Raw genomic sequence first — 25602 nt, 5'->3', positions numbered from 1 at the left:
CATCATATACATACAAATATTCCCAAAAATAATTAAAAATCTGAATTCTGACACACTTCCGGTCTCCAGCATTTCAGATAAGGGACACTCAACCTGTGCAAGCTGAATGTGGAGAAACTACAGGACAGGCTGTTTTCCATGATCTCTCCTTTGCTGCCATCTAGTGACAGTTTTGTGTAACGTCAAATAGAAAAAGTCTGTCTTCTAACAATGAAGTCTTGATGTGGCTATTTCCTCTACTTATGCAGCGCCCTCACTGGACTGAAGTATTTCCAACTGAGACTGGGAATTTAATTTGCTGGTTTGCATCAGCAGTGACACTTAATCTCCTCAAGAGTACTTACTAAACTACACTCTGGGTCCTGCACAAAGCGAGGCAAGCTGACCTCTGAAAATGACATATGGTACAACTACAGCACAAGGAAAGGTCATGAGAGCATCACAAAAAAGCCTATTATTGAACAAATACATGACACTACATTGGAGCCAGATGCCTTAGTGGGAAATGAGTCTTTTCTATAAAAATGTGCAGCCATGTGTATATGTTGTTTCATATTGTTGGTACTGTATCTTCGGAAACAAACTCTGGAAATATAATTTCTGGATCAGAGAGTAAATGCATATATACTTCTGCTAGATATTGCCAAATCCCTCCTCAGTATGGGTTGTAACATTTTGTATCCCACCATCAGTGCCTGAGTTTGGCTGGCTCTCCACAGCCTTACCAACAGAGTAGGTTTTACACTTTTGATCACTTTTGATACATAAGAAATAGTAGCTCCTTGTAGTTTTATTTCTCTTATTATTGTCCTTTCAGCCAAAGTCTAGCCAGAAAAAGAGAAACCAGACCAATTATTCTAATAGAGAAAATGGAATACAGATGCTGGGTTAAACTGAATTGGTGAACTTACCAGGCAAAGAAGAAACACAGACATAACAGAAAGTCTAACTAGCTATATTAAACTATGTGGAATACACAGAATGGCCTCAGTTTTCTCACTGAACCTGAACTTCTCTTCATGACTGTTTGCCCCCAAATCATCATATTGTCCCCTCTTTGACTCACCTGCTTAAATTCTGATATTTAGCCTTTTAATCCCACTGAATAGAGAGGCTTCTTGTATCCTAGGGGACCCATTTAGATTGCCCTGAACACAGAGATATAACCAGGGTCTCTCTGGGATTTAAGGTTACTCATCTCAGAAGCTTCATTTAAATTGGCATACCCATCCTGAATTCCTGAATTCAAAAGATCTGTGCCTGAGATGTCTCTTGACAAATTGGGAGGTAGCATAACACATTAGTAACCTGGTGTTATGAACTTGGCACAGTTCCTGAAATGCTCTACGATGTAATCGACATTTATGACAAAGATAACATATAAAGAAACTTACAACTATGTCAGTTGATGTATATTGATGTAAAAGTTCTAAATAAAATACTGTCAGATATTATAACACCAGAATTATAAAATGCCATTACTTAGTAGGACTAAATTGCTCAATCTATTCTGATACATTACCAACCATGAGGATCAAAGGAAAAAAAATATCATCCATAAAAAGACTATGAAAGATTTGTTCTTTCTATATTTAAATGCAATGATTCTAAGCAATAGAACTATTTGTGCTTGGATTTACTGTAAGGAATGCAGCTATGAATTATGTTTCTGTCATTTTTGTCTCTTTCCATCACTCAGCAGTAAAATTTATCCATTTCAAACTGTTCTGGATTATTTTCCACCTCTTCCAAACAATAAAACAAGAAAAAAGTAATTCTTTCACCAGATGTCACAATGCTTTATTTGAAAAATGACAGAAAAGAATCTCTTAGTTATCAGTTTACTACAGAACTCTGAATTTAGGAAACAGCCATTATACTTATCCCTAAATGAGACTAAAATAGGCAGTCCCCCTATTTTACCAGTGTGGTGAGAAATCCTACTTTGGAGTCCCCTCAACATATCTAGGGTTACATTACAATCTAGCGCTTCATGTGGACCAGGAAATTGGAGGAAGGTCCTCTGGTCTTCAGTTCATCATGACTGCAATTGGGAAGTTCAATTGTCCAAGCTGGTTGGTCTGTTTGAAATCAATGTGCAACAGGGACCAGAGGCTCTTGCTCTTGGAGGTGAGTCCTCCTGGCACCCACTCAGCATCCTCTCATGGGTCCTGTCACACTCAGACTCTGCATGGTGGAGGGACAGTCACCCCTTTCTCCCACGTTTGAAGACAGCATATCAGTCTCAGGACAGATTTTCAACTTCCAGAGCTGATATCACAGGACATTCTGGCAACTCTATGTGTGGGGACTTTCAACCCAGGCCACAGAGTCATGGGATACAAATAAAACACACAAACAAGCTTTAATGCTGCCTTTAAGTCTCAGTAAGGAACAAAGAGAAGGGTCCCAGGCCAAAAAAAAAAAAAAAAAAAAAAAAAAAAAAAAAAAAAAAAGGAAGTATGGAAGTATTACAGTATTACAGAGTATCAGCTAGAAACAGAAAGACAATGTGGGGGAGGCAAGGCAGTGTTTCTCAACTATGAACTCAAAAAGCTGTTTTTTCTCATCAGGCTACTAGAAGGATAGAACTTTTAAGACTGATGATTGGCTCCAGAGATGCACAAAAAACAGCAGGATGGGTGCATCAATCAGGACAGGTACCAAATCTACACTGAAATCTGTGGCCTATCTCAACAGTTTATTTCTCACTCATGGGATACCTAAAGCAGGTTGGCAAGAGACTCAGGAACTACCTAAATGTCAGCTCCACTTTGGCCTGGGAAATAGGAGCACAGAGAATCACCCAACAGCTTTTAAAAACATCACTAACTCAAATGGCCAGACCTAGTGTTGTTTCTAACAGCACTGTAAGGGTGCCAGGAAACGTGGGGTGAGTATTTGGGTATTTGCTCACCAAATATCCCTCTTTCCTCCTTCCACACACAACATACCTTCTACCCAAGGAAGACAACCCCAAATCCCATAGTCACTACACTCTGAAAACCCTGGGACATCTCTAGATCAAGACTGGCTCCATCTATCTCCCACTGGTCCAGAGCTGTATTAACCAAAAACATCCCTCATCTGTGCTCCTCTCCACATTCCCCAACACAGTGGAGAAGAGTAATGCATCCCCATGCTCAAAGCGCACAGAAGACCTTAGTCTGTGACAATTTCTCTGCTGTCCTGAAGGGCATACTGCTTGTTAAATTATTTTGAATATCACTACTGTGCACAGCCCTGTTTGCTGTCAAAATGGGCAAATTCCTGAAATGTAAGAAAGAAGTGTTGGTCCTACCCAGAAGCTATTGCATACACAAAACTAATGTGAATAGCATTGATAGATCCTCAAAAGGGCCCCATAGCCACAATCCTGCCAAGGAGTGACTTGGATATAATAGGACGGCCAAAGATCACTGCTTTCATAAAAAACTGTGATCACCTCATGTTTATAAAACACCTTGTGAATATCTTGTTGAATGACACTTGTCAACAAGGCCATAACAAGGCCAACTTCTATGGCCCTGCACTCAAATGCAAGGCCAAGAGGAAGGCAAAGTTCAAGTTTGAGGAAATCAAAAACAGGCAAAACAAGTGATCCATCCAAAAGCTGTGACTTTAGATCTATTGTCTAAATAATTAAAACAATTCCCCAGGAGAAAAATAAACAGAAGGTAGTAGTACACAAAATATTTCATTTTTTATTTTCATGAATAATTGTCATTAATACAGCAGAAACCGATATGATTATAAAAGATACCAAAAAATCAGAAGAATGTTAGCATTCAATAGAAATTAAAACCTGAGCTGAGGGCTCATTAGAGTCTGACACTTGGCACCATTCTCATGGAAGTGAAGAAACATGTTTGCCGGACTCCTTAAAACAATTCATGTAACACAGAAAGAGTTAAATTTCAAAGGAGCTACAATGTACTGACACATTACGACTCTTGTTGTTGACAAACATTTAAGCAGGGCTATCCAAAGCTCACAGTCTTGAAGGCAGGGAGGTGTGTAAATTGTAGGTTTTTAATTAAGCAGTAAGCAAGCTGAGATTTTTCTTGGTAAAAGTTTGTTTATTCATGTAGATCTAAAAGGCTGGCTCAGTTTGTCAGAGCACAGGAGAATGCCAGAAGAGGTCAAGGGCATGGGGATGTATCAACATGAAACCATCCCAACTTGTGGAAAACAAACGACACAGCAGTTACCATCACAAAGAACTCTATTAGTAGGAATAGAAGACTTGAGGTCCAATTCAGTTCTCATTTGGATTCTATAGTATCTCTAAGAATTTGGTTAAAAAAAACAAAACAAACAAAACAAAAAAAGGGAAATCCTTACTCCTTTCATTAACAACTGTCCACAAGGAGAAGAAATAAAAGACAACTAATATAGATAGGCCTTACTGATTAAAAATCTGTGAGCTTGAATACATTTTAATATGTTGAATCTAGAGTGATAAACCAATGGTTAATATACTACAAAACTTTACAAACAAAATCTCATCTGTTGCAGAACTTCAAAAGTAGTGGAATTAATTTCTTCTCCCTTTTAATTTTTTCTTCCACAGAAAGTCCTAAAACTGAGTAGTCATTGGCATGCCTGCACTTTCACAAATGTATCCTCCAAACATGATGGTTTTTCTCAAAATGTATCTGCAAAACATGATGGTTTTCGAAAATGGAAGTAATTTCAAACGAGGTCAAGGATGTCATGCTCCCTCAAAACATATTTTCAGTTCTTTGTGCTCCATGTCACATAAAAAAGAAATGAGGGTAGCTGGACTCATGTAATTTCTTTCAGCTCAATAATGTCATTAAATTCCCAATGTTTTCACACTAGCAAAAGATCCAGTATTTAAGTGATCTACTATAAAGCATCTCTATTTCTAAAAAAGATTCCTTTCATTTTTTACTTTTTATTTTTTCTTAAGAGGCCTCAAAAAGCTGTCAAAAAGCCCTATACTTAACGGAGACCAGCCACAGACTTCCTTCCTGTACCAGCTTTCCAAGAGGGTAAGTGAGTCTTCACCCTGATATTTTTGCCCCGGGTTTTACGAGGCTTCTCTTCTTTATGCACCTTCATGTGCTGCCTCAGATGAGAGCTCTGACTGAAACATTTGCCACATTCACTGCACTGGTAGGGTTTCTCCCCAGTGTGGGTTCTCTGATGTTGAATAAGGTGGGAGCTCTGGCTGAAACACCGGCCACACTCATCACACTGATAGGGTTTTTCTCCAGTATGAATTCTCTGGTGCTGAATGAGATTTGAGCTCTGTTTAAAGCTTTCTCCACACTCATCACATTTGTAGGGCTTTTCCCCCGTATGGATCCGTCGATGCTGAATGAGATTAGAACTCTGAAAGAAACTTTTCCCACAATCAGCACATTTATGGGATTTCTTTCCAGTATGGATCTTCTGGTGTTGAAAAAGAGTTGAACTCTGACTGAAACTCTTTTCACATTCAGTACATTTATAGGGTTTGTCATCCAAGCTTCTTCTGAGTCTACTGAAGCTTGAGTCAAATCGAATAGTCATGCCCCACTTCTGCCGCTGCCGGCCTGTTTTGCGCTTGTTCTCATAGGCCTTTCCTTGGCTTGAGCTCCGAGAAATACCCGCTTTAGGCTTTGCTAACCTCATGGTGAATAACCAAATGTATTTGTAAAAGAGTTTACAGGCTTCTTCTGAACTAGTGTTTCATTTCCTAGAGGTGTACAGCTCAGAATTTTCTGTGTGTAGAAGGAAAAAAAAATTAGAGATGATCAGAAAAAAAATTATAGATATCTGTTAACTATTCAATTTTAATATCTCTTCAACCCACCAAAATTGCATTCATGTTTAAATTTAAAAAGTATAAATGCAAACAAAGATAATATGGGGGGAAATTTGGGGGAAATACTTGCAAAGTAATTCTAATTCCAGAGTTTAAGCTTAACAAATATCACCAAATTTTGACTGAGTTTACCACTGGAGTTTCTGTCTATTGGGACAAGACAAATTAAAAGTGATCAGGTGAAATATAAATCTTCCAAGCATTACCAAATGAGTACATAATTTTGAAGCACTAAAAAGTGGAGATAAGGTAAATCTTAATGGGAATGGAGTAACTCCAAAAGACAATCAAAATTTGTGTAACAGAACATTACTATGCTTTAATATTTAGTTCCATGTTAAACTTCTACTAACTAGTAACTGCCTAAGGTATCCAAATGAATAAGAAATGACAAATTACACTACTTTATGATATATTCCTGTTTATCTGTATTTAGCATTCGATTTCCATAGCTCTAGATGACAGTTTAGCTCTAATTCTGTAGCATAAAGTGTTTTGAAAATTGAAACTTCTCTACAGGGAGTGGTAGGTTTACTTAGTCTATGAAGACACACTTTATTATTGGTTTTTATAGATCCTAATGATCCAAGAAAGCAATTTGTTGAAAACCCAAAACGAAAGTACTGTTTTCGGAGACAGAAAAACTGCAAAAGAACTTTTACCAGAAAGTGGAATGAAACTGAGTAGAAAACGCACGGTAGGTAGGACACAAGAAAAGGAGAGGGGGGAGAAAATGAGTTTACATGTAAAACTAGGATGGAATTTTTAGAATACCCAAATGCTGCAAAATTCAAAATTTCAAATGATTTTATTTATTTATAAGGCTGACTTGTGGCTATTTAAAATAACGGCCAAAACGAACCAACAAAAACCCCTACAAACCCCACATAGGTGGCAATGTCGGAAAATCTAGAACTTCAAAAGCAATAAAATTATTGGAACTATTTTTCATTATCTTGTGTCAGAATGTGGAATTTAAAATAGAAACAATTATTCTGGGTTTCTTTGCATACAAGCAAATAAATGAAAACAGAAACATAATTTTTCTTGCCTTCCTTTCATCTTATTGTATAATTGAGACTTTAGGTCCAGGACTTTATGTGGATATTTAATAATTACATCAGCTGTAATTATGGTCAGCGTAAGAGTAAGCTGCATGTAACACAAGATTACAGTTAGGACTACCCACTCCTTAACTTAAGCAAATACTTACAGAACATCTACCACACAGAAGACATTGTGTTAGGTACATGGTGTTGGTGTTGCTTTTTTTTTTTTTAATAACTATAATGGTCATTATACATAAAAGCACACGCATTTAATACAGTGGAAGTCAGATCTAGTCAGAAACTCAGACTGTCAAATCCACCTACGGATGAGGCAATCATACTAGTATGTGCCAGACACTGTGTAACTTGATTCTGTGCTAGCTCTTTAATTCTCCTGGCACCTTTATGCAGTTATTTCCGTTTTAAGTTAAGGAAACGAGGGCACAATGCTAGAAGGCACTGGCCGGGTTTCCAGACCCTAGCAGTTTGACTCCAGAGCCTGTACTCTTAGTGGCAGCCACATCTTCCATTGCTCAGTCCAGCGCGGCGACCCGTGCTTTGCATAGCTCCCCAGCAGGGGCAAGCACGAAGTTAAACCTGAGTGACAGAAGCTGCTGTTCCTGCACACCCAGCTAACTGGAATGTGCCTCAGTTTCCTCGTAAAATGGGGAGGGTAATGATAAAGTGGCAACACCATCAAGATGTTAGAAGTTGCAATGAGTCTGAATCTGAAAACCGCTCAGAGCAGCCCTGTGCTGCCTAAGCATTTGTTCCACGTATCGAGTCCTCGAACGCTCCGAGCGACGGAAGGGGCCGGGGCTGCTGCTCACCCGCCCAGTTCCACCCGCCGCGGGCCGCGCCTCGCCCGGGCCCCCAGTCCAAGCCTCCCGTTCCCAGCACTCCGCTGGCCGCTCCTCATTGACCCGGCCCGCCCGCCGCGCAGGCCGCGGCCCCACCCTGGGCCCGCGTGGCCCTCCCGCCCCCGCCCGGCGGGCAGGCCCTGCCCGGAGGCGGGAGACGCAAGCCACGCCATCGCCCGGGCCCGCGCCGCCCTCGTTGCGGCCAGCGCGCTCCCGAGCGGACCCGAGTATCCGACGCAGGCCCTGAGCGCCCCAAGTGCCCCAATCCCACTCACCGCGCGGGACCAGCCACCACCCTGGCTCGCTGGGCGCCTCCCGCGCCGCCGGAAGTGAGGGCCTCGCCGCGCTCTGGCGCCGCCGCGGTCGCTCTAGGAACGTGGCGGAGCGACCCTCTATGGTCCCGGGCCCACCCGAAAGCGTTGTTCGTTTCTTCCTGGGTTTTGTTTTCTCCTCCCCCCAACTCGGAAGGCGTCCTGTGACCCCCGGGACCTCAAGAGCTGTAACCGCCCCTGTGTGTGGTCGAGGCTTTTGAAACCGAACTCTAGCCTCTCCAACCTAGAAACTGCATACTTTCTACAAATTTTGAGATTTTTGAGACCCTGGTACTTTTCACGAAGTCACCTTAATTATCACCAAAAAGCTCCTGCAAGATGGGAGTGGTTATACTCCATTTACAGGAAAGGAACCAAGGCTCAGAGAAGAAATGTGCTCCGTTCACCGTGTGTAAGCGGACGACCCAGAATTGGAATGGTTCTTTGTGGCTCCAAAGTCTGATTTCAACACACCCCTTTTGTTGCTCATTAGTAATGATCTCTCTTTGTTCTTATTCCTTCCAGGCTCCTCCTCAGCCATCCTGGCCGTGCTCAGTCATCTGACCAGCTGACCTTCGTGTTCCCCCACTCCCTGGGGAGCTCCTCCGCCTTTTGGCTTCCAATGCTATTGCTGCATGCTGAAGACTCCCGCATTGGTAACTCCAGTCTGACTGTGGGACGTAAATGTTATTGAACTTTAGACTTGTATATCGAACTGATTACTCAAGAGCTGCATTTGCATGTGTAATGGACATCCCAAACCTAACATACCCCCCAAATGAATTCCTGATATCGACCTAACCTGTTCTTGCAACAGTCTTCTTCCCAGGGATGGGTGAAGATCCCATCATCTTTCCAGTTGCTCAAGCCAAAAACCTTGATGTCACTGTTGTCTCTTCTTTTTTCATCCAAAATTCACCTGTGATTTATCCACAAATTCTGTCGGCTTCATCGTTAAAATATATTCATTATCAAGCCACTTTCAACACTTCCACTGCTATAACCACCAAGCCACCTTCATCCACCTTCTGGATTATTATATTGGCTTCCAGACGGGTTGCCCTACAGTCTATTCACGGCCCCAGAGTAATCCTCTTAAACCTAAGTTAGATCATGTCATTCATTTGTTAAAAACCTTCAAAGGCTTCCCAACTTATTAGAGCAAAGCCAAGGACCTCGCAGTGGCACCCGATGCCTCTCATGATCTGTCTCTTTAGTTCTTTATTGTGTCTGCAGTGCTGAAAACAGTGCTCAGCAGGGAACAGACACTCAGTAAATAGCTGTTGAATGAATGAATTTATAAGATGCCTTATTGTTTACAAAGTACTTTTACATCTTATCTTCTGGTTATTCATCTTCACCATAGTCTCATGAAGCACAGATTATCATATCTGTCTTGCAAATCAGTAAACTGAAGCAAGAGAGGCTGACCTGCCTGAAGTAATACAGTGGTTTGTTGGTGGAGGCTAAACTAAGTCATAGGTTCATTCTCTTAAGTTGGGGCTTTCTGCTCTGTAGGGAGCTGTCTCTGCATATGGCAAAGCACAAAGCTGAATGAGGTCTGGACAAAGAAGCTCCACTCGCAATCTAGAGAGTATCTGGACTATTGCAGTGATTAAATGAGGTAATGTAAGGCACTTAGCACAATGTATAACACAGAAGAAATGAGAGTCGTTGTTACTTTTATTATTAAATTGTTATAAGTTGGTTGATGCTGGTGGTTGGAGAGTTTGGGGTAAAGGGCAATGGCCAGAGATCTAGAAATGGTTTAGGAAAAGCGTCAGGAGCAAACATGACCCGTTGGGACTGTCTGCTCTATGTACACTAAAATAAAAAGATAATTTTTAAAAAGCCATTTTGTTAGTAAGGTAGTTACTAATTAAAACTAACTCCTTTAATGTCTACATAAAGATGGATTATCCCTTTTTCCTATACCTGAAAACAACTGGGCCAGCCATAGAAGGGCCAGAGGTATGTCAACTAAAGCATTGGGTAAACGAGGATGGATTTTTTAAAAAGAGAGAGACGAAAGTCAGGAAATAAAGGGGTGTGTGTCCCTAAGTGTGGACAGAGTCCTGGGCAGTAAGGATGGAGAGGAGGGAGAGCCAGAAAAAGATATGAAGGAGAGGGGGGTAAAGGAGAATGGGAAAAAGACAAGGAGAGAAAGCAGGTAGGGTTTTATGCCTTCAGCCTAGCTGTTAGTATAATAATAGTTAACACTTATTGAGTGCTTATTGTGTGCCAGGCACTGTTTGCAGCATTTGAGGATCTCACGTGAGATTCCTGAGGCATGATTATTCCTGAGGGTTTGCTCCACCTTCTCTGGTTTTGGTCCCTGCACTTTGTGGTGTGACTCTGGTGCCTCCTGGTGAACCACATGCCTGTCCCACTGATGTTGACTTGACCACTGATTTGAATTGGCTGACCGCATGTGACTGGATGCAAGGGGTACATCACATCCCAGAAGAAACTTCAAGTCATTGTGTTTCTGCCAGGACTCTGCTCTTTCCCTCTGCCTTGAGAATAGCATGTCCCAAGTAGGGGCTGCCCCTTTAGTCTAGGAACCAGGATGATAAGACACATGGAGCAGAGCCACAGAAGCTCACATGTAACCACAACAGTCCCACGTAATGTTAGAGAAACAAATGCTCTTCTAACACTGAGATTCTTGGTGGTATTATTGCATTAAAGTTGACTAATGTACCTCCCACCAACCGTAAGAGATAGGAATTGTTATTATCCTGTGATATTGTGAAATACATAGTTGATCTTCTCCCCGTTTCCTGACATACAACTTCTAAAATCCTTAGAATCTCCAAAGTGAAGTCTTTTTATATGCTGATGAGTTGACTGATGCCTGGCAGCCCCTGGGTAGCTTCAGGATGGGGCTGGTCACTGGAAAGACCACAGCAGGATTAGAAGGATGGCAATTTCAGCTCCACCCCATCAACATCTGGGGAGGAGGGCAACTGAAGGTGAAGTGGATCACCAATGGCTGATGGATTAATCAATCATGCCTGTGTTACAAAGTCTCCATAAAAGCTCCCAAAGGACTGGGTTCAGAGAGCTTCTGGATACCTGAACACGTGGATGTTACCGGAGGGTGCCACCTGGGGTCGGGGGGTGCAAAGGGGAAGGAGTATGGAAGCTCCGCACCCTTTCCTTCATACCTCACTATATGCATTTCTTTTTCTATATCCTTTGGAATATCATTTGTAATAAACCAGGAAATGTGTTTCGCTGAGTTCTGTGAACCGCTCTTGCAAATTAACCCAAGGAGGGGGTCACGAGAATCCCAACTTGAAGTGGGTGGTTCACAAGTTCCAGAGGCCAGGGCTTGTAACTAATGGGAAGGGTGGAGACCATCTTATGGGACTGAGCCCTCAACCTATGGGAGGTGATGCCATCTCCAAGTAGATAGTGTCAAAACTGAATTAGAGGACACCCAGCTGGTGTCCCTGCAGAAATGATTGCTTGGTTGGTGTGTGGGGAGAATCCCTCACCCCATTTGGTCACAGAAGTCTTTTGTGATTATTGCTGCTGAGTGAGAGAATAGTAGAAAGCACTTTGAGTTTGTTTTCTTCCACACAGAATCCCCATTTCACAGATGAGAAAAGTGAGGCAAGAAACTCGCCCAAGGTCATGCACATTTGTAAGTGGCAAAGCCAGACTTTGAAATCAGAAAGCCTGGCTCCAGAGCCTATTAACCTCTCTATAACAGTCTATCTCCCAAATGGGATTCTAGGCAATTTTTATGCAAATTAAATTATTGAAAATGGTCACGCATGATATTTACAAAACACAAGGGAGAAAGGGAACAAGGGCGTGGGAGGCAGGGGGTGGACACAGTCTGGGCATCTTTCTGCACATATTTCTGGGGATTCTGGCCCAAGAGAGGCCAGATCCCTTAGTGGCTGGGACATCTCTGGGAAATTACCCAGCAGGGACCAGTGTGTCCCTGAGCCCAGTGGTATTTGAAGGGTTCATTCCAGGAAGAAGAGTCTTCTGGGGTGAGAAAAATCCTGGCAAGACAGTTTCATTTTCCTATGTCTTTGTCCCCTGCACCCCACTGGCTTGCGCACACACACACAGACACACACACACACACACACACACACACACACACACGCTGTCTCAGCAGGGAGCACTGCTGCCTTGGGTCTGTGTTTGGCAACATGGATCCCCAGCCCAAGTGCCAGAAAGGCAGTTATAGGTGTGGCTCATGTGCGGTAACAACAGTGGTCCGTCTCCTACCAAGAACTCTCAGCCCAGGGATCCTGAACAATGGTTCTTTCCACCAAGCCTGAGACTTGGCTTTCTGTTTCCTTTGGACTCTCTGGGAAAGAAAACCCTGGGAGTTCCCATTCCTAGGTCTGAGAAAACATCTCTGTTAAAAGTTGACCAGGAGGGCACAGGGCCCTACCCTACACAACGTGAGTCTCAGGCAGGGCACGTGAGCAGCTAGCCTGATCCCAAACAATCGCAGCTCTCAGGGCCTAAATATAGCCCATGCATCTGGCTGTTTTTATACTCAGTTGCTTGGCTCTGATCGACCAAGCTTCCTGTCTGATCACCACTGAGGAACTGAGGGCAGGGGGCTGCTGCCCACCACTGCACCTGGCAAGGATATCCCGCTGCCCCTCCGCAGCTGCAAGGCACCTGCGTCCTACACACCCGGGACACATTTTGCAGGGCTGGTTCCTCCACAAATCATCTGGTCAGACTGGATAAGCTTTGGGCCTTGTTTCCATGGGTCTAAGGGGCCAGATGTATCCTGGGTGAACCCTGGCTCTATTTTGCCAGTGGGAAGGTCTTTTTCCATTTTCTGGTAAACATTCCAATCAGGTAGCATATGGTTATCACCGAGGAAAAACAAGATGTTTTTGATCCCTTCTGGTAATTTGTTCTGGGCAAACAAACTTGTTTTTCCTGAGTCCAGTCCTTTTGCAATCATGCTGATTTCATCCTGTGCTGTTTATTATTCTCTCTGGTTCTTGAGGCCTGGCCTGGCAAGACAGTCCTATTTTAGGAGACAACACTCTCCCATAGCAATCTTTGCTTTATCTTCGGATACGTTTATTACCTGAGACACTAGGTAGCCAATGGGGCATATGAGAAATACCCTAAGCTCTATGGAGAAAGAAAGCGGGAGCTCCCCACAGGAACCAGTAGGAAACCACAGAGACCAGCCTCTAACGTTTGAAATTATGGGGTTGAGTTGAGCTGAATTTGCAGCTTTTCAGATTGCCTCTGAACAGCAAATATGATGTTGATTAAAAAAAAAAAGGTGTGAACTCCTCAGCTGATTGCAGAAGTGTACTTTTCCCTTTTTCTGAGCCACTTGCTAGTGATTTTTCTGACCCATAACGTTCAGAAATTAGATTGATAACACCTACTTTAAAAGTGACACTTATCCAAAAAGGCCTTAAATAATATTGTAATAACTTTCAAAAGCAAACCAACCAACCAAACAGGCTGGTACTTAGGGAGGGTCTCCTGCTCCACTGGCTTCCTGTGTGCCAGGACCTGGCCTGCTCCTAGCTGGCAGGTGCATCTTGGCCTGTGATGCCACATGCGCTTCTTAGCCAACTCTGCCTTGGCCTCCACCTCACTCCCAGGAGCTTTGCCGGTTCGCTGCTCAGCTGATCTCTTGACCCTTCCAGTGTCTGGCCTTCTTCTCCTGATGAGAAGACCCCTAGACACAGGACAGACTGGCTCCATCTTTGTGCCTCCAGGGCTGAGCACAGGCCTGGCACAAGGCAGTCACTCAGTTACAGCTGAACAATGGGACAGGAGCTGTCCTCCACCTGAGATTGTAAATAATAGCTTGGGAGTACAATTACCTGGGAGCTCCTGTTTGATTTGTTTTGTACCCTCTCCTAGGCCCTGCTTCCATCCCACCTGAGCCCCTGGCCTGGAAGATTCTTGGGGCCCTTCTGATGCTAAGACTCTGTGACTCGGGGTGACTCTATTGCTCATCATCCAGGTCACCTCTAGGCTCCCACCAGTGACGCCTGCGTGTTCCATGGCAGCCTCTCCTCAGGCTCCACCCTAGTCCCCAGGGCATGCACAGAAATGAAGGAGTCATGTCGGCTCCTAGAGCAGCGAGTTGTGGCTCTTCTGCCAAACATGGCCACACATCCTTTAGGATAAGAGTTTCAGAAGTTAGAGCCGGGGGTCAGGGTGGATGCACAGAAAGCAAAAAAAAAAAAAAAAAAAAAAAAAAAAGCTTGGTTCTCACTTCTTCAGTTCAATACAGCACACCTTTATTGAGCACCTAAGGATCTATGCTGCCAGAGGAGGGCAGAGTCGACAAAACAGTGGGCAGGCCTCCCCTGCAGCTCTCTGTGTCTGTGATGATGGAGCTGGGTTGGGGAAATCCTGCTGTGACATTTGCCCTGATGCAGTTCGGCACAGCATGGTGGCTTCCAAGCTATGCTCTTGATGGGCACCCGTAAGGAGCTTCTACATGCATTAGAGATGGAGCCTCTCCTATCTTTGCAAGCCTTTGTGGTTCTTCCCTTTAAATTTGCCATCCACAGACCTCAACAGGAGAATAATTTGGTCTTCAGTTTGCTCTGTTATAGACAAATACTTCACATGACTGATGTAAACTGTTGCATAGTTTCACAAAGGCTTTCTCATTCATTCCTGAAATTCTCCATCAGTCACAAACACAAATTGTTCAGTATCTGGGGAATTCAAAGCCCTTTCCTCAAAACAGACATTTCTCCTTATCATTCTTCCTTCAGGGGAAGTATTGAAAGTCATCCCCACCCACTAGAGGAGAGAAACGCAAGCCCAGAAAAGGCAAGAGGTACACAGGCATCCACGGGACAGTGGTGATGGGGCTGAGCACTGCCTTCCAGAGCTGCTGCTGGGCATTGAGAGGGCAGCACCCTCTCAATGCCATGTGGACCCTCCTCAATGTGATTGAATGACCGTGTTTCTTGCAGCAAGCTCCTTGTAAGAATCGCTTTAGGTCTCTCTGATGAAGTAAAGACTGATTTCTGCAGAGAAAGTGAGATACTTGTGGCCTTATTCCTGGTCTCACCTCTGTGTTGGGGCTGAGCTGTGCGAGGCTCACAGGGTGACATTGGAGGCTTAGAAGCCGGGGACACTGTGGCAAGGTGATGGCTGAAAGCAGGCTAGATCTCATACCTGCTGGCAGGCCCTGCTTTTCCCAGCAGCATTCCTGTGGGGCAGCGTGATATGAGGGCAGACAAGAATCTCATATGAAGGAAGAGGACAGGGGCTTGTGGACCCACAGGGGCTCCGGGACAGGCAATGTGCAAGCAGATGAAGCCTAAGCCGCAGGGGCTGGGCCAGCACTGCTCTCCAGTGCAGGAGAGGCATGGTGTGGACAGGGCTGGCCACACAGATCTGACCCAGCAAGTTCCTGGCCCCTCAGGCCTGGGTCGGCTTCCTGTGGGTGCTCATCTTGGAGCCAAGAGCTGGCTGTGGGAATCATGGTGCTCAGGCTTCAGAGAGGTAGACACACAGGCACTCGATTCGTCAGGCGGTGGCCATCAGTCAATGTGACCGCCCGGGGCCAGCAACCAGGGATCAATGTACACCTGCCACTGCTGGGGACTTTGGAAGAGGCAGGTGTTGGCCAGTTACTTGGCCTCCACCAGCTGCTCCAGGCGCTGCAGCATCGTCAGACGCAGGGCTTGGAACCTGGAGGGAGACATCGCCAAGAGGACTCACTGAGGCCAGACAGGGCAGGGAGGTGGGCAGCAGAGCGAGGGACCTGCAGATGGCCAGCTCAGGAGATCCCTGCAGCAGCCTCATCTCTCCTCTGCCAAGGAGAGGGAAGGCTGTGGCCTGCGCCTCATGAGGTGCAGTCAAACCAGGCTGTGGACTGCACAGAGCATCAGAGCAGAGTGTTGTCATTTCTATTGCAGACTCTAATACAGACAACAGCACACTGGAGTGGACAGAGCGGTAGGGCAGAGATCGGGAAGCCCATGTTTCAGCCCAGATTCTGCCATAACCTATGCGGCAACCTTCCTTGTGCTGGGCCTCAGCGTCCACTCTGTACGTTGAGTGGACCCACTAGTTGCCCCCCAGATCCTCAAATCCTACGGGGTCAGGACTGACTGCAGAATGGAAGATTCCCTCTGACTTTGGTCTCCTCTGCCTGTTTGGGGTCTGGCTGCACAGACAGGAGCCTGTGGAGGATGTGGCTTTCCACGGGTCATTCAACCAGAGGCTAACATCCATCCTTTCCCCACACACCCCAGGCCCTCTCAGTGAGCTCCTGCCCTTTCCTTCCTAGCTGCCTCCCCACCAGCCCTGGTGGGGTGCCCTCCACAAGTCCTGGACCACACTTCACTTTGCTGAGGGGGAGACGTCATTGGGACTACAGCCTGGCTAACTCATGCAGCCGGGCCCTGGCGTGGTGTCCCCAGGAGCTGGCAGGTGAGACCTGCTCACCTTTTCATTGAACTAGCCCTCTGCACCTGAAAACATCAGCTGAGGCTGGGAGTTCCAGCATCTGCCACTTTGGGGAAGGCTCAGAATTCCCACTAGGACAAAAGGCCCTAACCAGGCCAAGTCTGCCTCAGCATGCCTGCTCCTTGGAGCCACATCACCAGCAGAACTCAGAAGCTTGACCCAGCGCCCACTTGGGTTCCTGCCTGACTTTCCTGCCAGGTGTTCTGCAGCTCATGCCTGCGCTGGTGAGGATGCCAAGACTGGATGGGTGATCGGGGCTGTGTCCCACTGTTTTGGCAAGCTGTCACCCCAGCATGGTGGCAATACCGAGCAGGGGGCCAGAGGGTGATGCTGGGGAGCTAGGGTTAGCAGGCCTTCCCATACCAGGGTACTGGTGCCCATGGAAGAGAGAGACCTCCCAGCCGGCACTGGTGCTGTGCTTTGCAGACCTGCCCTGATGTTCAGGACCCATGACTGGCTGTTTAAGTGCTGCTTACTTCATGGTCAGTTTGATTATTTCTCTTTCTTCCTCTTCTTTTAATTTTTCAACAAAACTGTCCAGCACCGGCATTTCAAACTTAATGTACTGAGCGACCTAGAAAATCCAAGAACATTTTAATGTGCTTTAAATTCGAAGCCAAAAGTATGTTTTCTTTTCCTCAAGGCTTCCATAGTGGCCCATCCAGCCAACATCTTGTATCCACAGAAGGAGCTGCCGCTTTTTCCACCCCACCCCCACACTGCTGTGTTGTGTACAGATGCCAGGACGGGAGCCTATTATTATCTCAAAGGCAACTGTTATCCCTGGGAGGAAATATTAAACTGAATATTAGGAAGAGCATTCAGTACAGCAGCATTGTCACATTGGGTGCCCTCTGGGCTAGGGGGTAGGGAGGTGGGAGCACCATTTTTTCTAACAATGGAATGCAATTGCAGCAGCCTGAGGGATACGGGGTCACTAGGCCTCCTACTTGAGGTTCAAACCCCATAAGCATCTTCTATGCAGAGGAGTTTGGAAATGCACTCACTGTCTGGTCAGAACTCAGGCTGTTGGTAAGACTTAAATATCTCCCTGTTTTCCACAGGTGCGAGGTAGGGCCTAGTTAAAAAGCCTTTGCATAGGTCTCTCACATAATGACAACAAAATACATTCCAATGAAGGAAAAGACTTTACTTCCCTAAGAGGAAAAGGACAGGGCCATGGTTTTATAGGACCCAAATTCTTCTTTCCCCTAAGCTGCTGGTGCTGGCGGTCACTGATGGGAGAGGGAGGGCTGGCGCCTCCCTGTGCTAGGCTGGGAGCCCTTTGGGAGAGTGTGGAGCTCCTGGAGACACCAACTGAGAGGGCTCTGGCCAGGAGTCCTTGGGAGGCCCCGTCACCCAAGAACCCCTCACCCTAGAGCAGGCCTCCCCAGCCTTGGCCCCCACTCACTTCATGGGGGACTTCCACGCCCAAGTCAGCTTCCATCAGGAACATCCTGGCGATCTTCTCACATGGCCCATGCAGGATTCTGGAAATCAGCGGGTACTCGCAGTCTTTTAATTTTGTCCGCTCTGAAAAAGAAGGTGGTTTACAAAAATCACGGGAGATTAGGATCACCTCTGTCTGTTCCAGATTAGGAACTGATAGAAAATGCACGTCTAGGGGCGCAGGGAACCCTAAGAACACAGACCTCGCTAACAGCGCTGCCCTGAGAGATTCCTGCTCATGCAGAAGGGAGGCAGAACAGGGCCCCCAGATCTGCCACTTTGGCATAAGGATTAAGTGGAGCGGCTGGCAATTGAGAAGAAGAAGATACAAGCGAGGCTCTCTACCCTCCCCTATTTGCCAAAAAGCAGGACATAAATTTGTCAAGGTGTGCCCCCGTCCCTCTCTAGGCAATGATGGAGTTAATCACCAGAGACAACCCGAGCCCCTCCTCAGCCTGGAGAGGGCACCAGAGGAACCTGCACAGCACGTCCCGCTGAAGCCCTTCCCTTCCCGCAGCTCCCCGTGTGGTGACCTTCCCACCCTTCGCCTCCCCAGAAACTCAGGCCCTTCTCCTCTGTCTTGTCACTTCTCTAAAAACTTACTGCTCTTTTGTGAATATGCTATTTAAGCCCAAATTCTAACCATTCATCCCTGGATATTCCAAAGGGCATGCATGATGCAAGTGTTAACAAACTTCTGTTTGTTCTTCTCCTTAATCTGTCTTTTGTTAATCTAAATACAGGGCCCCAGCCAGTAAACCTAAATGGGTAGAAAGAGAAGATATTTTTCCTCCCCTACAGTGTCATTCAGCAAAGGTGCAGCTTGAAGAGAAACAAGATCTGACGGGGTGGGAGAAAGGAAAGCTGAGATGGGAGGGCCAGGGCCTGAAGCACTGTGACACGCACCCCACCCTTCCTGATCCAGCGTCAATGAGCTAGGGACCCACCCATCCATTTCTCTGGAAGAGGTGGAGAGGGAGGCTTCCTATAGCTTGGTGGGATTCTCTTTCAGAATCCTGAAAGAATTAAACTTAATGTACTGAGCGACCTAGAAAATCCAAGAACATTTTAATGTGCTTTAAATTCAAAGCCAAAAGTATGTTTTCTTTTCCTCAAGGCTTCCATAGTGTGCCTGGGTTTGGGTGGAGGAGAAATATTCATGCTGGGAGGCACAGTGTGCCCTAGCCCACTAGGCAAGCCAGCACGGAGCCCATCTGGGAGGGAGTACAGTCAGTGGTTGGTGGGGAGGGGGCTTGCTGGACAGGTAGAGACCTTTTGCTTTTACGATCCAGAAGTGGGGCAGGTACTTACCCCCAGACTCGTGAACGATGTAGAGTGCGAACTCACTGGGGCCATCTTCCACCTGCACAGGAAGTCACAGGAAGTCAGATCACGGTGCTTGGAGATGGGAGAGAACTGAGAGGGTCCCCTGACAGTAACTACACCCCCAGTAACACACACGCTAGTCACAAGGAACCTGCCCTCTCCCAACCTCCTCTTGCTTGAAATCCGAGAGACCAAAGCTCAGCAGAGGGACCCTTGCTAGACCTTCTGCCCAGGCAGCTTCTGCCACGGGCAGCTTTCCCCAGAACCCCACCCCCAACAGAATAGCAGACCACTGGCATCCTGGGGCAAGGCCGCTCCTGGCCAGGCTTACCCTAAATTTGTTCAGCAGCAGGGTGAGCACCTGCAGGGTTGTCATGGTGCTGTTGACCCTCACATTGGTCACGGATCCATAGGCTGGAGTAAACACGGAGGTCTGTACCAGGAAGGGAAAGAAGTTCAGGTCAGACCCAGAGGGGACAAGGGACTGACATCACGATGGTGAACAGACCAAGGCAGCAGGTGACGCTGAGATCTGGGAACACCTGCACCTGTCCATTCACGCTGATGCACACACAAGCTGTTCCCAGACCTGGGAGACACTCCGGGAAGCTGTAGTAGTGCACGCCTTCCAGAGGCCTAAGGAAGATGTCTACACACCCAGAAGGGCCAGCTCTCTGGACCCGAGGAACCAGGGCCATGGAAGTCATTCTCAAGGGTGGGGGAATCAGTCTCTCCATCACTCTTTCTATTGATTAAGTCACCAGTTGTCTGTTGATTCTAAGGCTGAAAGTTACCCAATCTGTCTCCTCCTCTTCATTCTCCCAGCAGTGCCTAGTAGAGGCACTGGTCACACCATATCAGCTTCCCAGCTTGTTCCCTTCTGGTCTCAGTCCCTCTAATCCGTAGTCTGCACCGCTGCCTACAGGAACGGACTTCTAAAACCCTTGCACCTCCAAGTGACGTCTAGCCCAGCTGCATCCATACAGTCTCGGCTCCCTTCCCTACCCTGCTCCATACCATCTGAATCAGAGTCTGCGTTTGTAGAACACAAGGTGAAGCGATCTGTGCAGTTCAATGTGAGAAGCACTGTTTGAAAGCGCGGGTCTAAAAGTATCTGAAGGCTTCCTGGGGACTGTGCAATAACATCTGTAGTTCTTCTCATTGTCTCGCACGTATGACACTATGGTTGCCTAACAAGCACCATGTGCTCCAGTCACAGAGCTTCTTCACAATTTGGCTGGGGGGTGGGGGGACACATTATATTTTTGCAGGTATCTTGCCTTTGCCTAAGAGACACCATATATGAAATCAACCAGGACTCTGCCTGACACATAATAGGTCTGTCCTCAATAAACCCTAGCTGTGTATTGAACCCGCTAAGATTTTACATACAATCATTGATTTAATATTCATAACAACCCTTTGAGGCAGCTATAACTAGTCCCCTTTTCTTAGAAAGGAATCAGAGGCTTTAGGAGGTTAACCAGCTTGTTCAGAGTTACCCATCTAGAAAAGACAGAGCCCCGATTCAAAGGATTCCATGATTCCTGAAAACCTACATGTTACCCACCTGGTGCTGGTGCCTCCCAGCGAATGTGACTCCTCTGCAGGTGAACCTCTCCTTGCTTTTCAAACTCAAGTTTAGATTCGCATATTCCTCCTCTGAGATCCTAGCTCTGTTTTCCCAAGGAGGTAGCTGAGGCTCAGAGAGCTCAAGGACCTATTCAGTATCCCCGCTTTGGTAAGTCCAGGCACACCTGGGAGCCATTGTGAGTTCAGGTCCAGACCATCACAATGAAGCGAATATCTCAATAAAGTGAGTCACACAAATGTTTTGGTTTCCCAGGGCGTATACAAGATATGTTTATACTATACTGTAGTTTCTTAAGGGTGAGACAGTATTACATCTAAAAAATATGCATGCCTTAATTAAAACTACTTTATTGCTAAAAAATCTGACACAGAGACACAAAGTGAGCACATAGTGTTGGAAAACGGCACCGATAGACTTGTTCAACACAAGGTTGCCACACACCTTCAATTTGCAGAAACCGCAGGTGCAGCAAAAAAAAAAAAGTGCACATTTTTGCAAATAGAAGGTTGCTGTTCAGCAACCTTCCATTTGCAAAAATCTGCAAGGTACAGTAACAAGAAGCACAATAAAATGAAGCACGCTGTGCCAGAGTCAGACTCAACCTCAACCTGCTTCCCCCAGCTCAATTCTAGTTGAGGTGCAGAATGACTGAGTTATACAGAAAGCCAGGATTAGGATTAGGCTTTCTTGTCCAAAGAAATATGGAAGAGAGGGCCAGGTGCAGTGGCTTACGCCTGTAATCCCAGCACTTTGGTAGGCAAAGGCAGGCGGATCACGAGGTCAGGAGTTCAAGACCAGTTTGGCCAATATGGTGAAACCCCGTCTCTACAAAAAATACAAAAATTAGCCAGGCATAGTGGTGCGCACCTGTAGTCCCAGCTACTCAGGAAGCAGAAGAATCGCTTGAACCTAGGAGGTGGAGGTTGCAGCGAGCCCAGATCGTGCCACTGCACTCCAGCCTGGGCTACAGAGTGAGACTCCATCTCAAAAAAAAAAAAAAAAAAAAAAAAAAAGAAAGATGAAACAGAGGAGTTAGGCTATTTCAAAGAGACAAAAAGTCTTGTTAACAAGACACTGTGTTTCTTCTGCATGAAGCCTTTTCTCAAGATGATACCAACCAACTCCAAGTAGGAACAAAGGCCCCCTGGCTACTTTCTTATCTCTAACCACAAATGGTTTCTCTCTAACAGAACGCATTTGAATCCAATAGGTCAGGTAGTAGAAACAGCTACAAAGTTTCACCCAGTCTGGAAATAAAACCAACATTTCTGGGAATCAGAACAGTTTTGGAAAATGACTGAGTGAAGTAATCGTGCACAGTTCTAAGAAACAAAACCTGGAACTATCTCAGAAATTCAATGCTAGGAATTACTTATTTCAATTGTTGCCTCTGACTCAAGGAATCTGCGCCCTCATTTCCAAGGACGTTAGTTCTGTATGGATGTTGAGCATGGTAAGAAAGGGCTTTTTGCATAGTGCTTTTCTTTGGGACTTCCCTTACCCAGGAGGTGGGGGAGCTACTGTCCCAAATGCTTAAGACACTATTCCGTGTCCTTGAAAGCAGTACTTTTTTCTGGAAGAATGGATTCACATTCCACAGGCAAATCTGTCACTAGGAGGAAAAGCAGCCCTCACTGGGTGACAGGCTGAGACCCCGTGTCATCTGGCTGAGCTCTTCTTGATAGTGTGGTTCAGTTGGAAATGAGAGGCTGTGATGAAAACCCTCACTGTTCATTTCAAAGGCTGCAGAGTGCTCGGGACATGGTGTTCCTATGACACTAGCAATCACTACAATAAGGTTTAATGTACCAGACACACCTCTTAGTGATGAATGAGACCCTTTGAGGATAAGCGAATGTACCAATGCTAAACTCCACCATTCACTACTTTGAATCATGGAGCAAAACATCCCTGCCCGCCCCACTTTTTTGGTAAGGAACATAGAACTGGAAAATACCTAAACCCACGCACATATTTTGGAAAATTTTTGAATATTCCTTAAACTAGCATATCAACATTTATTTGAATGCTAACAATGAGTACTCAACACATTACACACTAAACCCCTTTTGGAACAAGATTTAAAGAATACTCAAGTCATGTTATGTGTCCTTGGGCTAATCTACACCTTTGTTAATCTCTGCCTAACTTCAATCCTGGGTCCCCTTTACTCTCTCAGGAGACTCTACTTTGGAATAGTCCTGGATTTTTCCAGATTTAGCAAAGGCAACCCTATTGTCATTCATTCACTCACCACAAGCCTAGCAGGGGGTGGAAGGGAGATCCTGAGATTAAAGCAGGGTCCCTTCAGCTTGCCCAGCAGAATTCCAAAGTAGACATTTCAAAGTCCAGGGCACCCTAAGTGTGGCTTGAATGGCCCCTGGATAGCCTAACCTGGAACACATGCTCCTTCAGATCGGACCCTGAGACCCTCCTCCTGAGCCCCCTCCCTGCCATAAGTCATCCTCTATCAAGAAGGGCAGCTGCTTCAACTGGAAATCTCGGCTTGCATTTCCCAGTGCTGAGGGAAAGATATGGCCTGTCACAGGACGCTCCATCCAGGGCCTTGCCCAGACAGCCAATCATTCTATTTACAGTAACAATTAACTTCTCCTGCTACAGTTCAGTTTGTTTATAGAATGATGTAATTTGGGGAAAGAAAGCTTTTCCTGAGGCCAGTACAATGCATCCTTGGACAAAAGGCTGTGTGCTGGGAATCTGGGGTCGTCCAGGTTCTCTGGGGCACAGACACACGTGCCCTGGGCACACCCCTGCTTAATTATTCGGTGAGAGTGATGGCTGGATACACAGTGTTCCCAGGGATCAATCGAGTTCGGGGGGAAGCCTCCTAGAAAGCACCCTCGTTGCAGACACGGTCAGCGTTACTGTCTGCCCAGGGCATCCCCAGCTTACTTGCCAGAATTCTGTGTGACCTGTGAGGATGCACTGACAGTGAGCATGTGCTGGAAAACGCTTAGGTCATAAACGGGGCTGTTATGTAGATGCAACCTGGTTTTTCCTCCTGAGGGCACAGGAATGCCAGCAGCCCCCACACAGGTCATGGTGCTTGCTGTGCCTGTGCTCAGGCCTGGCTCCCCATGCGCACAGGGGAGAGGCCAGGCTGGGGCATCACCTTATGATTGTAGAAGTGGCCGTTGATAGAGAACCGGTGTCGCCGGATGCGCTGGGCCTCACCGGGGGCGCGGCACTTGGGCCTCCTCTGGCTCATGCAACTGGCGTCGCTCTTGGTCCGCATCAGCTGGGGGGCCTCCTCTGCCTCCTCCAGGGGCCCTGCATGAGAAATGGGTGAGAGAATGGCAGGGTGGGTGATGCTGACAGAGCAACTGCCTGCTGTCGGGAGATCTGGCACCCTAGAGCCCTGTAGTCACGTGCATTGGGGCAGATGGGGACGTGAGGGCCATTCCTGGACTGGAGGCTGGATATTCCCAGCTTGCAGATAGGAAGGTGAGACCCAGACAGGGTAACCTGGGTCACAATGTCACATGGCCATACCCCTCTTGGTCTCTGTCTTAGGGTGCCCATGGAGGTCTTTCGTGGCCCCAGCCCTGTCTTCTGAGCCCCTGCTCTGAAACAGGCCCTTCACTGAGGGCTAAACGAAGGGGAACAAAAAGGATGAATGAGCAGGTACAGAGGGTGAGGACGAGGTCGCAGAGGGAGGCGAGGGGCCAGGAGAGCGCAGTGCCTTCTGTGGATGCTCCTGTTTCCCATAGCACACACAGGGTGGGGGACTCAGGCCACCCCCACACTGTCACTGTCACCTCCCAAGCCTCTGCTCACTTTTCCATAAAAAGGAGCGAGAATGAGGGCAGAGCACCTCACAGGCAGGCACCTGGGTAGGGGTCCAGCAGGTGAAGCCCCTCTTTTGCTGGGGCACAAAGCTGTCCTTCGGAGATTGTGGTTGTGAGCCAAGCCCCTCTGCTCCTACCCTGGATGAGGCAGGGGTCTGGGCAGCTTGCGGGCTCCGCTTACCCGAGCTGTCTGTGGAACTCTCAGCCTTGTGCACTGGCTGAATGCTTGGCCCCTGGGCTGTGATGTTCCCGTTCTGGGGCGATGGCTCCTTTCTGAAAAGAGACAACTGCAGGGCTGAGATGGCTGCTGGCAGAGAAAGGGAGCTCAGGCCAAGGAGAAGAGACCAGCAGCCCCTGGGGTAGGACACAGGCGGGAAGCAAGGCAGGCTGAGGTGAGGCCTGGATTTCAAACCAAGAGAGTCAGTCTGAAACAATAAAAGAAAAGTAGAGGCCTCCCCCAGCATCTGCTGGACGGAGAGTGAGCCTGGCCCTGCAGACCTGAGGGCTTGTGCTGGGCTGCATCGCACAGACACATGGACACATGAACATAGTCAGGGCCTGCGCATTCCTAGACACCAGGCTTAGCCAGGCCAGCAGCTGTGTGCCAAACAGGCTCCCGAAGGCCTACTGGGGTGTCAGGCAGGGGCCACCTAGAAGGGCCCAACCTCCAGGCCTCTTGGCAGGATGAACCCCAGGCCAGGGTAGCTAGTGCTGGGCTGGAGAAGGAGTGGGTATGATGGGGCACAGCCCTGTAGCCCAGGGGACCTGGGGAAGAGAAGACAGATGGGATCCTGGAGAATACACGGGCACAGCCGCGACTGCTGTCTGTGAGTGCTTTACCTCGAAGAGGGGCACATGTGAGTCACACTTGCAGCCTTCCTAAGGAGTCTGACTTTATGCTCTAATTC

The 25602-nt window shown here is 46.8% G+C and overlaps 2 protein-coding genes across 9 annotated transcripts in view; both read right to left on the bottom strand.

Moving 5' to 3' along the window:
- Positions 1-3684: 3684 nt before the first annotated feature.
- Positions 3685-11313, bottom strand: ZNF22 (zinc finger protein 22). 2 transcript variants are annotated; one of them, XM_003816750.6, is made up of 2 exons: positions 8021-11313; positions 3685-5732 (listed from the first exon to the last, which is right to left on the bottom strand). In XM_003816750.6, exon 2 carries the CDS (start codon positions 5641-5643, stop codon positions 4969-4971), a length of 675 nt encoding a protein of 224 aa, XP_003816798.2. In that variant the 5' UTR covers positions 5644-5732; positions 8021-11313; the 3' UTR covers positions 3685-4968. The 2 variants fall into 2 exon arrangements, with proteins under 2 accessions (XP_003816798.2, XP_034786282.1); XM_034930391.3 differs by lacking the exon at positions 8021-11313 and adding an exon at positions 7716-7838.
- A 2984-nt stretch (positions 11314-14297) lies between these two features.
- The window catches only part of RASSF4 (Ras association domain family member 4), a 34984-nt gene continuing 23679 nt past the window's right edge, over positions 14298-25602 (bottom strand). For 2 of the 7 annotated variants that reach the window (XM_003816747.6, XM_055092692.2), the window contains 7 exons: positions 24876-24967; positions 24019-24176; positions 19623-19724; positions 19277-19328; positions 17928-18049; positions 16993-17090; positions 14298-15736 (listed from right to left, as the gene is read on the bottom strand). In XM_003816747.6, coding sequence (XP_003816795.1) covers positions 15676-15736; positions 16993-17090; positions 17928-18049; positions 19277-19328; positions 19623-19724; positions 24019-24176; positions 24876-24967 — 685 coding nt within the window. In that variant the 3' untranslated portion in view covers positions 14298-15675. The other 5 variants (XM_055092694.2, XM_055092693.2, XM_063607660.1 and 2 more) reach the window with 3 other exon arrangements.

The sequence above is a fragment of the Pan paniscus genome, chromosome 8 (assembly GCF_029289425.2).
Source record: "Pan paniscus chromosome 8, NHGRI_mPanPan1-v2.0_pri, whole genome shotgun sequence".
NCBI classification, from domain to species: Eukaryota; Metazoa; Chordata; class Mammalia; order Primates; family Hominidae; genus Pan; species Pan paniscus.
Note: the sequence above shows the minus strand (reverse complement) of the source record. Positions and strands in the feature narration are given on the sequence as shown.

What these genes read in the sequence shown, in the direction of transcription:
- ZNF22 (XM_003816750.6), bottom strand. Translation starts at nt 5,643, where the DNA reads ATGAGGTTAGCAAAGCCTAAAGCGGGTATTTCTCGGAGCTCAAGCCAA.